The sequence below is a fragment of the Scatophagus argus genome, chromosome 18 (assembly GCF_020382885.2).
Source record: "Scatophagus argus isolate fScaArg1 chromosome 18, fScaArg1.pri, whole genome shotgun sequence".
Classification (NCBI taxonomy): Eukaryota; Metazoa; Chordata; class Actinopteri; family Scatophagidae; genus Scatophagus; species Scatophagus argus.
The window spans coordinates 11,043,428-11,055,936 of record NC_058510.1 but is presented as its reverse complement, the minus strand read 5'-3'; the positions used below and the strand labels follow the sequence as shown (position 1 = coordinate 11,055,936).

The following is a 12,509-nucleotide window of genomic DNA, read 5'->3' as shown; positions in this document are numbered from 1 at the left end:
ACAACAGGGTTGGGTATGACTTTTTAGTTTTTCCAAAACAATCTTAATCTGAAAAATGTAAATATGTTTCAAACTACAAAGTAAACTATAGCTTATAAAATAATTTACATCTATTAATATCAATCCAATATAAACAAAATTAAGATCAGGCGTGTGGTGATCAGGCGTGTGATAGTGTGTTACACTATCAGGTAAATTACCATTAAAAGCATGGTGTGAACTGGTACAAGTTCAAACTGGTTCGAGAGTCGACCATGTTTTCACGCATAAACATTTCATTTGCACAAACGCACGTGTCGTTTTATTTCACAGGACGACCCTCTCACTGCTGTTGCTATAGAAACCTTCTGAGTCCAAAAATAAGGTGGAATGAAGGCGAGTGATCTTACCTATGAACGGGATTGAATCTAGGGAGTCATCTAAGTTGTTGGAGCCAGACTTTTGTCGTGTGTCTCCAAGCCTTCTTAGATGCCTCTCTGTAGAGCTGTTATTAGACATCCAGTGTACAGCTCCATCTGCAGAGCCTGCCTTCACCAGTGGTGGCGACTTATGAGTCACTCCTCTCTGGTTGTCATTAACAGCTAGAACATAGGATGGAGGACGAATGTGAGGAGCTCCAGAGTTCTTGTCCCTTCTTAAGACAACAACTGTTGCATCCGGTCCTTCTACACCCTCTGCAAGACCGCCGTTAGTTCGTATGGGGGAGTTGGCTTCTGGCTTTTGGGTCACAGCTCCATTAGTGGTGGAGGAACCAGAAGAAGAGACACCAACTATACTTTGTAAGTGTCTCTGCATGGGCAGTTTAGAGGGAGGACCTGAGCAGGAGGAGGACCTGGCAGTCAACCCAGCCTCTGACCTGCTCTCCATTTTCAGACTGTCAGCTCTGCCTCTGAGCTGCAGGTGCAGAGGGGAAGGGTACCCCAGGTGGTTGCCCGTGACATTAGCTCTTTGGTCTTTTAGAGGGTCTGTGGTTTTAGTGGAGGATAAGGCAGATGAGGGGTCTGAAATGGAGTTTTTGACAGGAAGACGTGATGGTCTCATGATGACAGTGTCTGTCCTTGATGTTAGCACAGAATCTGTTGTACCTTTAGTAAACACAGGAGCAGCTAACGGCGAGTAAGTTAATCCACTTCCACGTCCTTCTTCCTCCCGCCCAGCAAGACTCCTGTTCAAATGAGGTAAAGCTCTCAGGCCTGCTGCCTGTCTGCTACTTCTGGCTTCCTCTCCCTGGCACAGCAGCGCCCTGTCCTCCAACCCTCCTCTATTTCCAAAGGCAGGCCCATCTGAATCTCCAGGCTGCTGACCCAGGTAGTCACAAGATCTTGCCCTAGGCTGGGTGACGCCGGTGGGGGTGGAAAAAGGCAAAGCATCCTCAGAGGCACTCCGAGGCCAATTCCTGATTGGTATAGTTCTCTCTGTGCCGCCTCCAAGCCTCTCTTGGGAGACACTACGTAATGGAGTCACTGTAGTACCCGGGCTGCTTGCATCTACCCCGCGCTCAGTGGATGTACTTCTCCGTTTGACCTGGAAACCCAGTGTCCCTCTTTGACTGGTATTAAGTGGAGGTGCTGTACGTTGCTGGGCATAGGCAGAGCTGGAACTGGCAGCTGCACGTAAGCTGTCCAAGCGCTCTTGGATAGTACGGGAGCCATATGTGTGCAGCCTCTTGGCATCAATATAGTCCTTATAGGTTGTGTAGTTTTTCCAGTCAATGTTCTGGTGTGGAGAGGTGGAAGGAGCTGTGGGAGAGGGTGAATAGTGGTTGGCATTGGGTGAGATGGCAGTGGAGAACTTGTCCGGTGAGGCAGGGGAAAGAGAAGCCTGTACAGGTGGAGATAATTTGTCAGGATAGATGGGGACAGGTCTAGAACTTGAGGAAGGGGAGTAGATTGGGGTTTCTGTGGAACGGGAGGAGGGGTACTGCAACTGTGCACCCCCAGGTACTGAGGAAATAAGAGGTTTGGGTCGTGCTGAGCCAGAATCTGCTGAAGGACCATACCGGTTTTCCTCTGTCCTGTGACTGGGTCCAGCCCGAGCCACGCGAGACCCTCTGTCAACTGGATCAAGAGGCACGGCCACCGTCCTAACATTCTCATTACAGACGCAAACCACTGTCTGTGATTTTGACGTCTGTTGGTGTGGAGGAGATGGTGGGACAGGAATTTCCACCCTGTAGCTCTTTTCTGTGGCCCCTCCTCTTCTTCCTTGTCCCTGAGCCAGCCCTCGGGGAGTCTCACTGACTATGGCGGGCTCTGATGTCTGAGCCATGCCCGCAGCCTTAACTTCTATCCGAGGGTAGCAGATAGGAGGGGGCTCAGGGATGTTTTGGGCATTTCCGCTGTATGCCTCATTTCCTTTGAGGTATGCATCCTGGGAATACGCCTGGAAGAGATTATAGAGCATTATGTCACTTTGGTTGCTGAGAGGTTGGGGAGCTAAAATAGATCACATTGAAAGCCGGGGGAACATCACATCTAGTCAGGGACTAGCTCTTACAAGACATGTAAGCAACACGGGGTTCTGTAGTTGAACTTTGGGTCAACCTCTGATGTTGACAGATTCTTTAATGTACCGCCACATCTCACCCATGACTTCAATTTCCTCTGCCATTACAGCTATAGTTTCTAAAATACCTCAACAGCACCACAGCAATATTGTTGTTTGCATTTTTATAGAGAGAGAGAAAGAGAATGGTAATCAACTGGTGCAATTTATTGACACGGGTCTTTGTGTGAGCTGATGAGATTATCAACAAGACAAACACTGCATTCCCTCAGAGTTCTGTAAGTGACAGACAACTGAATTCAGCCTGTCCATAACAACAAAACACCAGCATGCTAAAAGTACTATTTCTACAAATCGAACAAATCTCACAGCCTGCCACAATACAAATTAATAACCCTGAGAAACAAGAGATGTGAAGCAGCCAGAAGCATAGCCAGAAAGACAAATAATCAGACTGGAAAGTCCAGGAGAGAGGGTAAAGCTGGCAGGGGCTTACCCACCTTTGGTACTGGAGAGTGTGCCCTGAGACACGAGGAGAAGGTAAACGGGGGACGCCTCTGTCCGCCTCTGGCAGCTAATGCTACTTCTGTCAGCATAGCACCACAAATGTGGTGTCACTGTAGCAACTAAGGTACTTCACTTGATTAAAGTTTTAAGAAAAGTACGCAAATCTAGTTAGTTATAAGACTGTACACGCTCTGGTAAATGATCACCACTAACAAGCTCACAGAAAAGACTCCTGGTTGCATACTGAACATGCTGCATTTTCTCATCCCTACAGCACAAGCTCTCGAGAAAATGAAAGGGAGAGAGTCATGGTGCTGAACTTTAATCGATAGCACTCTACCTAAGGTGTCAGGTTACAATTGCACCATGAGCAGACACAGTGAGTCTGCCATTTGGTGCCTCCCTCTGGATTTGCACAAGTCATACAGTTAAACAGAAACCAATTTCCTGAATACGGAAAGTACAGAGTAAAATGTCTGAAGTCTGCTGACATCCGACCTCTGTTTTTTCCATAACACACACCTGTCTCTAAACCTGCTGTTCAGGAAAATGCAAAAATAACTAAACCACAGTACACATGCTGTAAATGAGGTTCTACGCACGCAAATATATGCTGTAAAGGTGACATAAGCTGTGAATATAAGGAAAGAAAGGAAAATTAGTTGATATAGGTTCCCTTCTTACCAGAGCAGTGATATCCCTGGAAAACTGTGGTCCACAGGTTAGAGAAGGGCAAGCGAAGAGAAAAAGGGGAATGAAGAGAACAGGTGAGCATAGAGGAATGAGACGTACGACTCCAGTGATGGAGGTGAGACAGGCAAAGTGACAGACTTCAGTAAGGCTAAAAATACATTCAGTGTGGGGACGCTGAGCAGAGCCGGAAAGGGAGAAAGAATAGGAAGGAAGGAGAATAGAGGTGAACTTCAGCAGTGTCGATGTCCTCAGACCTGAATATCTTCTGAGTTGCTTTTCATCCTCATTACTTCCTCCTCTCACCACAACACAGCTGTAGTTAAAATACCTTGGCAAACATATTCTGCTCTCTCTCTCTCTCTCAACATACTCAGCATTTCTTTCCTTTAGTCTGTCACTCTCACCTGCTCACTGTGGTACCTCCCCTCCCCCACTCCGGTTTCTCAGGCATTTCAGTGGCACTTGCACTACAAACACTCTCTCCTCTTCTCTGTCAGCCTCTTGTTCATCTGTTCAGACGCTGCTCTATCATATGTTCACTATTGGGTGAGCATAACAGCACGCTTGCCTGATCTGCACTAGCTTCCTCACTCACTTGCTCCTGTAAACAATGAACTGAGAAGAGTCAGCTGACTGCAGCTGCACTCCCTCTGGTAGTGAGTGGGCTCAGTGTCTCCCAAAAACACAAAACAGACAAACATGAACACAATTCAACACAGACAGACATCCATCTACAGACACCATCATCTGCCACCTCCATTCACCTTTATCAAATTCTTATCAAATTCATTCTGGAAAATACTGTAATAATATCATATTGTAGACACCTGGTACGTTGTCAGTATTGTGTTTTCAGGATTAAAAAAGTCTGCATTCAGGATTTTTACTGATGAGGACTAAGTATGTATTTTTACAGTATTTACTTAATTGTCATTCTCACATTCATGTCAGGCAATATAACAGATTAAATACTGAGAAAAAAGAACTAAAAAATATATAGAGAAACCCTAATTTTGCTTAAAGAGGATCTGAGCTAATTGTGCAACAGTTTAAACCGATAAATCTGTTTCCTGGTAGCCAGATTTTAAAGAACTGGAAAGTAAAAAACAAAATCCCAGCACTGAAGTTGGCCTTGTGTTTCCTCAATGGGAGGAAGAAGAACTAATTGCTTGATTTGAATCTTTCAGCCTTGTGAGTGCTGAAACTCATTCCAAAATGCCAAAAGCAAGTTTCTGTGGCTTTTGGTAAGCTGAAGCCAAACTAACAAGCTATGTGTGGAATTTACCAACACAGTGGGATGTGACTCAGTTCTTTGCTCCAAGAGAGAATTTCCCAAACTGAGGTGAATAACGTGTGGCGACTGGTCTGACGTGGCCTGGCACTGTTTTATCGTCTGTGCGGCTCTGGACCCTGACTGATGGCGGGGGTTGGCTGCTTGCATCACTGGACTCATCAGTGTGGTGGGTAGGTGAAGTGTGAAGCCGTGGCATGAAGTCTGCTCCTATTATTAGCTTTATTCTTCATGAAAATTCAAGTTCACACTTTTGGAATCTAGCAAAGATCTGCATCAAACTGACAAGAGCCAATGTCACTCCTGATGATCAAGAACAACAATGACAGGATGAGCAGGTGGTTGGAAAGTTCAACCTTGTATTCCAACAGGTGTGATTATTATAACTATTAGTCACTAATATTGTAGTAAACTGTACTTTGTTACATTCCATTATTGGTTATTCTAAACTTTGATACTAAGATTTAAATTTTTACTGCAAATGAATGTTGGTTCCAAATACTGGTTATCAGTCTCAGTCTCTTGATTACTAATAATCCGTATCAGCACAGAAAAATAAAACCTACTGGATGATCCCTAACGTATACAGAAATTAAGAAAGCATTTTCTAGCACACTTGCAAAATTTCCTGATGAATGAATGCTTACCAGCTGCAATATGTCCTCATCCTTTGGCATCACACAGAGCTCCAGTGAGGCATCGCTGAGGGAGGTGAGGTTGTAGGGGACGAGGGAGAATGAGAGTGAACATGAGAGAGTGTTACAACACAGGGCCCAAACTGTGGAAAGTCATGGAACCTCTTAAGAAAACAAGTTTAACTTTTAAAATCTAAGCTTAAAGTTGTTTAATGAAGTGTTGATGATGGGTACATGTGTGCTTGTCAGTGATAAGGATTTTATTTTTTTTTCTTGAAAACAGGATGTCCTTTTTCTAAAAAGTTTCACAATTTCTCAGTCTCTGCTGATGGCAGCGAAGAGATTAGATAGAAACTCTGACATCGTGGTTTTTCACTCCACCAGAAAATGAAAATGAAATGATGGTAATCTTACCTGTTCTGGATCAAAGCTATGACTTGCGAGTAGGTCTTCCCAATGATGCTCTCTCCATTCACCTTCACTATCCGGTCCCCTGGATAGAATTAGACAAGAAATTACAAACGCTGACATGACATTTTTGTGCTTCTACAATCAGCTGCTCAGAAAAATGATCGGGAATCGAGTCACTTTAGTCACCGACAAAGGAAACCACTGTGGAGTAGTTCCTTCCAGCACAAACACACATCTGTTTAGATCAAAAAGGAGAACGCCAATACTTGTTTATTGGAAAGACCCCACGCGGGGATCCATCTCTATTCAAGTTTTCTGAAGATGGCCATCTTATGGGAAGGGAGTTTAAGAAAGAAACCAGATAATTGTGGGAAAACTCTACACTCCCCTGTCCCAGGAGAGGAGAATGAGAAGATAAAAGCAGACAGTTTAAAGGGCTTGTCCTAACCACTTAACATTTCCTGTAATACTGAGTGCTAACCTGGCAATAATGCTGACAGCACAGAGCGCAGAGCTTCAGCTATCACCTCCACTTCTGGGAAACAGGAGAGAGCTGATTCACTTTTTCTTTTTTTTTACCAGAGGGGAGTTTGTTCAAGTATTTATATCCTTGCTGCTTAAAATTAGAAATGATTCACACCTTTACATGAAAAAAAGAAGAGTGGAAGTGGAAGAAAGAATCAAGGGAGGGTTTGAATAACATTGTGCATGTTACACTTTGTCCAACCTCCCACAAAGGAGCCATCTGTTATGTTGTAACTTGTGTCTGTTTTGCCTGGCAGGTTACAATGAAGTGGAATTACCTTCAGTACAGACCGGAGGAAATCTTGGCACCAAAAACTACTTTGAGGTCAGATGTGAGTTAATCATAAGATCTGCCGGTTATCAGGGGTGAAATGATCTAAGTGTGTGTGTGCGCGTGTGTGTACCTGTACAGAGTCCAGCTCTGTGGGCGGGGCCACCCTCCTTCACTTGCTTAACGAAAATGGTGTCCATTGGCTCGAGACGGTTCCTCTGTCTCCCTGGCAACGAGAGAGAGCACATGCAGCGAGGCGATTGGTCACACAGTGAGGAAGAGCAGGAACAGAACTAGGCCACATTGCACTGCAAGTGGAAATTAAACTGCAACAACATTGAGGCATCAGAACACATATTTTCTGTAGTTACTTTGTGTAATGAATCAACATTACTTAATTACTGTCTAAGTACACCCGCTCAATGCAAGTTTGGGTTAACAAGCAAGTTCTACTTATATTTTATCTAAAGAAAACAAATCAAGTTAAAACAACTATTCAACTACTGAAATACTCGACTGACAGAAAATGTATTTGTATCTGACTTAAATTCATTGTCAAATAATCTGGCAATTATTAATGTTTGGGCTATAAACAAACAAAAAAAACAACAAACAAACCATAATACTAATAATTCTCAGAAAATTCCTTTTGACCCCAGGCACTTTTCCTTACACTATCACATCTACTGTCCCTTGACTCATCAATCCTGTCCTGCAGAACAGGACAGTGAGGACAGGTCAGAGTCTGCTGACAAGGCCACATGCAAACAAGCCACAAGGGAGTTTGGTTTCACATGGCAGAGGAAGAGACAGTGTGCTATGTTGTGTGATAAGCATGGGCCGAGCTAATGGGGGAAGTAAAAGTCACAATTAACTTTTTTAAAAAGCATGCATAGTTATGTGTATGTGAGAACAGGTCAATGGTCTTTCCCTGCCTCAGCTGCCTCTTCGAGCCCACAGGATTTGAGGAAGTGCAACATCACACTGTTCTTTCCTCAGGGAACTCACTGAGTACACATGCTCTCTTCAGGAGTGGCCTGCTTCATATGTGAAAAGCAGCGGATACATGCATTTATGAGCCTGGGTGCCCAATGCAATCAATGATCTGCAGAGTCCTGAACAGCTGGGTTGAATGTGGGCTCAAAGTGCTGCTGAAGAGCGACCTCAAAAACGAGGAGAGGGAGCGAGGTGTTTAATCATCACTTTACAGAGGTTGGAACCTGACGCTGAAAGCCTTTATAATCCTGACTATCGCCAGCTTGCATCTGATTACTTTTGGACAAGAAACATTTGCTGTATGGGTTACTGTATTAGATGTCCCTTTTCCTTTTGTGATGATGGCATGACAGTATGATGAATGCATTCACCAAATGCGCTTTGCTGCCTCCCTCCTGTGGCTGAAAATATTACTGCAAATGATTTTAAACAGTGTTCATACTAGTACTCCTTAAACTGGTGATAATAATAATAACAATAATAATGATGATAACAATAACATAAAAATAATAACAGTTCTTGGTATCCGTATGCCATGTTTCTACAACATTTACAAAGTACCTTACCTACCTACTTAACCCAAAACCAACAACAATATAAATATATACATTTTTGGTAAACGGATACAACTAGAACCAGAAACACAAAATGAATTTAAAAGATGAAACAGATTTTGCTAGCCTAAGTTCCTCAGGCAGTACAGTTACCTTAACAGAAAGAGCACAGTCAGCTTTATTCTTGAGCCTGAACTGAGCAAAAACCAAAAGAGCTTCGTCTGTAGATTTAAGGCTGTGTTCTCCCTACCAAAGAGTTCAAAAGCTAGAGACTAGACCTTTCTGTGTTTTACTCAGCAAAATTTTGAGAGATTAAGACATAAACTGTTTGATAACCTGTCAGGGCGCTGGCCCAGGTACACTTTACTAAAGTGTAATCATCACCAAAACCTTTGCTTTAAAAAATGTTTCTACAAATTGAAAAGTCACAGGCTTGATATCCATCATAGTGATTGTGCACATTTAAAGTGTTACTGTATCCCTAACCTTGCCCATTCAAAGCGTATTCCGTATCAAATACATTACATAGTTTGAATGGGATTGCTGACAACAGTTGTAGGCTTGTTTTTAATCCAGCAGAAGGCAGTGCAGCACATAAAATAACACCTGTTTCTCAGGTAGGGACCGTGTACAGGAATTAGGGGCAACACTGTATTCCCATTCATGTTCATGCATGTCAAAATCTTACTGGTGTACCCGATGCCTGATTACATAACAAAAACCTAATGTATGATAAACTTAAGTACTGTGGATCTACTGCAGAGCATGAACATAAATGCACTGCTGCATCAATGACACAATGTAGGACATGAGTGACCCAAGGTGGACATGCAGATGCCAATAATGGCTCCCGCTACCTCACCCACCCATCCCCTCAGTCTGAGTGTGTGTGCATGAAGCAAACTCCCAATCCCAAGCCAATCTCGCTGAGCTCCAACTCTGCAGCACAAATTGGATTCTGGTAGTTTGCATGCCCTGCAGCTGGATGAACAGGATTAAATGTGGAAATCTAAAGCTTCAGATATTTTTAATGCTTCCAACTCTCTTACCAAAGCATAAAATTACTGCGTGGATTAATGGAATACACTGGCCCGCTTCAAAATGACTTTGACTGGTCCAAAAGACAGAATGAGAGTTGGATAACATCAGCTACTCTTGGGAGCAAATGTTTCATTAAACGCAGCAGGTGCTTCACTGATGCAGAACTTTGCCTACAAGTGTATTTAAAAACTGCAGTAGAGGGAATGTATGTAAAGTTCACAAGACCATTATCAAGTACACCATTATGTAAGTGACCAGTGCAGTAAATTGAAATAAACTACAGTAATTTCATATGGTGTTTTATGCCTGCTTCATTCAAAACTTTAAAATGCAGTGTTAAGGGAAGCCCCGTGACTATCATTCTCACTATCGATTATCTCATGATTATTTTCTCAATTAAGCCACTTAATGTTTTGTTATAACATATATACTTTCCCAGAAATCAAGATGATTTTCTGAATTCATTTGTTTTGTGACCAAAACACTATCATATGTTTACTATCATATGACAAACAAAGCATTTGAGATGACTGAAGTGGCGATTGATTGACAAAAAAACAGAAACAATTAATCACTTAATCACTCATCAAAATATTTTGCAAGAAATTGTCTGTCAAAAGACAACTTAAAAAACAGGGCAATAAGTTCTCAGCGACTCGCATAAATAAGAACATGAAAACAGAAGCCACGAATCAATCAAATCACATACAAAGCAAGAAATTGCATTTCTTTGCTCTACTTTAAGTTTATACATATACAACCCCATCTGATCCAGTCAAGCAGTGCACACTCAATGACCATCCACAGGCTGGATGTCGGCGCTGCTCTCTGGCTTCAGCAGACCTTGGTTTTGGCTGTGGTCCCTGGCTGCACAGCTGGGTCCATTTGTGTCGGCCAGCTCCCCGCTCCCCTGTTGTTTTGGGTTAGATAATGTTATTGTTCAGAGGGCTGGGCCCGCTGCCCGCTCACTGCATTAACCCTGGTGTAATACCTCTCCATCCAGCTCGCTGTTCTTCACCATTTGTCTCACTATGACATTCACTAACACCACACCCACGTTCAACAGCATAAATATTCAAAAATATAGAAAAACCTGTGCACATATGTTGCTTGTTCTTATGCTCTGATACTGAGAAGAAGAAGTGTTTTTCTCCAACTTCTCCAATGCTTCGAAAACTGAAGAGGAGCTCTGCGTATGTCTAGATGGCCATCTATGTCAAGTCTCTTCCAGCAGAGAAAAACCGAGGCACAGTGTATATACACACACATACACACATACATAGTGTGGGAAGGTCAAAGTACAAGTACACTTCAAAAGCACAGCATGTTTTATTCTCAAACTTCTGCTCAAAGAAACGGACCTGCTTGAAGACAGCAGATGAAGGCATCATGAAAATAAATACTGTAATTCTGTCTTAGTTTCTCCCATTCCCAAGAAACACGCAGTACAGTTCACACACAAACCAGTCCAAACACAACTCCACTTTGAAAGCTTAAACTCTGCTGAAACACCTGCGTACCCCAGGCCTGACCTCTGCGAAACGCTTAAGAAGCCCACTTGCTTACAAACTGCATCAAAAGACATTGTCGGATTGGGAAACGACGCGTAGATGCCAGTCTGGGATGGGAAGGTCTAATTTCACTAATCGCTGCACTTTGTAATCAGCCACAGCTTCATGTCAGAAACTTCAGCAGACACTGAGGGAGGTGAGGCCAAAACACACACACACACACACACACACACACAAACACACACACAGTCAAATCAGGAGTTTGTCCTTGCATGAATCTTAAATGACACAAAGCATATCTGAGCAAATGAGAACCTAGAGCCCAAAGTGACATCTTGCTTCTTTTGTTCAACCAACACACCAACCCTGTCAAAAAAACAAAAACAAAATATCAGCTTATCATAAATGACAAAGAAAAGCAACAAATCCCTACATTTGAGAAGCAGGAACCTGCAGATGTTTGATATGTTTGTTTGAAAAATGATTAAAACTATAAACCAATTATCAAAAATCCATGGCAACAAATGTCCTTTAGTTAAACTAATGACAAATCAACTAATCGCTGCAGCTCAAACAAACCTATAAAACTATACTGAACTGTGATAAAATCTGAACTTACTGTTTTTTCTCTGAGCTTTAAACTGCATCCCTGTTTTATTTTTTCTCAGAGCTGGAATTTGAGGCAAGATTTTTTTTTGGGGGGGGGGTCAAACTGTTGCTCAATTACCTCAAATATAACTCATAACATTTCCGAAGTGTATTTCTTGTCACTCCCTTCTTTGACTGTAAAATTCCTAACCTGGGAGAGACATGCCAATGAACCAGCACTCCATCTGTTTGCTGATCACCAAGAGATTCACAAACAAACACCTGGTGTTTTTTCCACCACGCACAGGAAGGTGGTGGCGTATTTTCCACCGTTTTTTTGTTGTTTTTTTTTTAAATTCTAGGAATTTCGAATACCAAAATCCACCCAGGGGAAAGAGGATATGTACTGACATTACTCTGACCACAGCCGAAAAAAAAGAGTCTTGTTTTCTTTTTGTAAAACAAGTCAAACAATTTACCAAGGGAGTTTAAGTTCAGCTAAGGGAACAAGTGACAAACATCTGGATGGGGTGATTTAAGCCTGAAATACTGTCTCTTGTTTCCAGAAATGTGCTAAATGAAGCAGAGTGTGGAGGGTGGTGTCTGTTATTTCTAGCCTTTCCAAAACCAAAAACACAAGACCAGAAGTGAAAGGAATGGATTTAGTTGTGTATTTATCTTGTTGCTCCCACTGGCACATTTAGCCAACCAGCCTACTAACTAATAACCAAGCATGTCATTAACAGCATTAACAGTCTGTGAGGCTGCAGGTTAAAAAGAGTCGTTCACAACAGCACATTCCCTCTAAAGTGTCTGCGAGGGAGCAGGTTCTGGATGCTACTTTATCAGAGTTTAGTTAAAGGTCAACAGATTTGGGAAAAATTACACTCCAGCAACCCCATCCAACCTCAGCAGAGATAGTGTTGGGTCTGCCAAACACATCTGTTGGTCCTCATCCTAAATGCCTTTTCTTTTAAAACC

The 12,509-nt window shown here is 42.6% G+C and overlaps 1 protein-coding gene across 7 annotated transcripts in view; it reads right to left on the bottom strand.

The window, feature by feature from the left end:
- The window catches only part of LOC124049311 (rho GTPase-activating protein 21-like), a 70,815-nt gene that overhangs the window by 15,854 nt on the left and 42,452 nt on the right, over nt 1-12,509 (bottom strand). For 2 of the 7 annotated variants that reach the window (XM_046370795.1, XM_046370791.1), the window contains 6 exons: nt 6,972-7,064; nt 6,524-6,577; nt 6,046-6,124; nt 5,644-5,698; nt 3,697-3,720; nt 390-2,382 (listed from right to left, as the gene is read on the bottom strand). In XM_046370795.1, coding sequence (XP_046226751.1) covers nt 390-2,382; nt 3,697-3,720; nt 5,644-5,698; nt 6,046-6,124; nt 6,524-6,577; nt 6,972-7,064 — 2,298 coding nt within the window. Of the gene's footprint in view, nt 1-389; nt 2,383-3,005; nt 3,633-3,696; nt 3,721-4,109; nt 4,237-5,643; nt 5,699-6,045; nt 6,125-6,523; nt 6,578-6,971; nt 7,065-12,509 lie in introns of those variants that run through there. The other 5 variants (XM_046370792.1, XM_046370793.1, XM_046370794.1 and 2 more) reach the window with 5 other exon arrangements.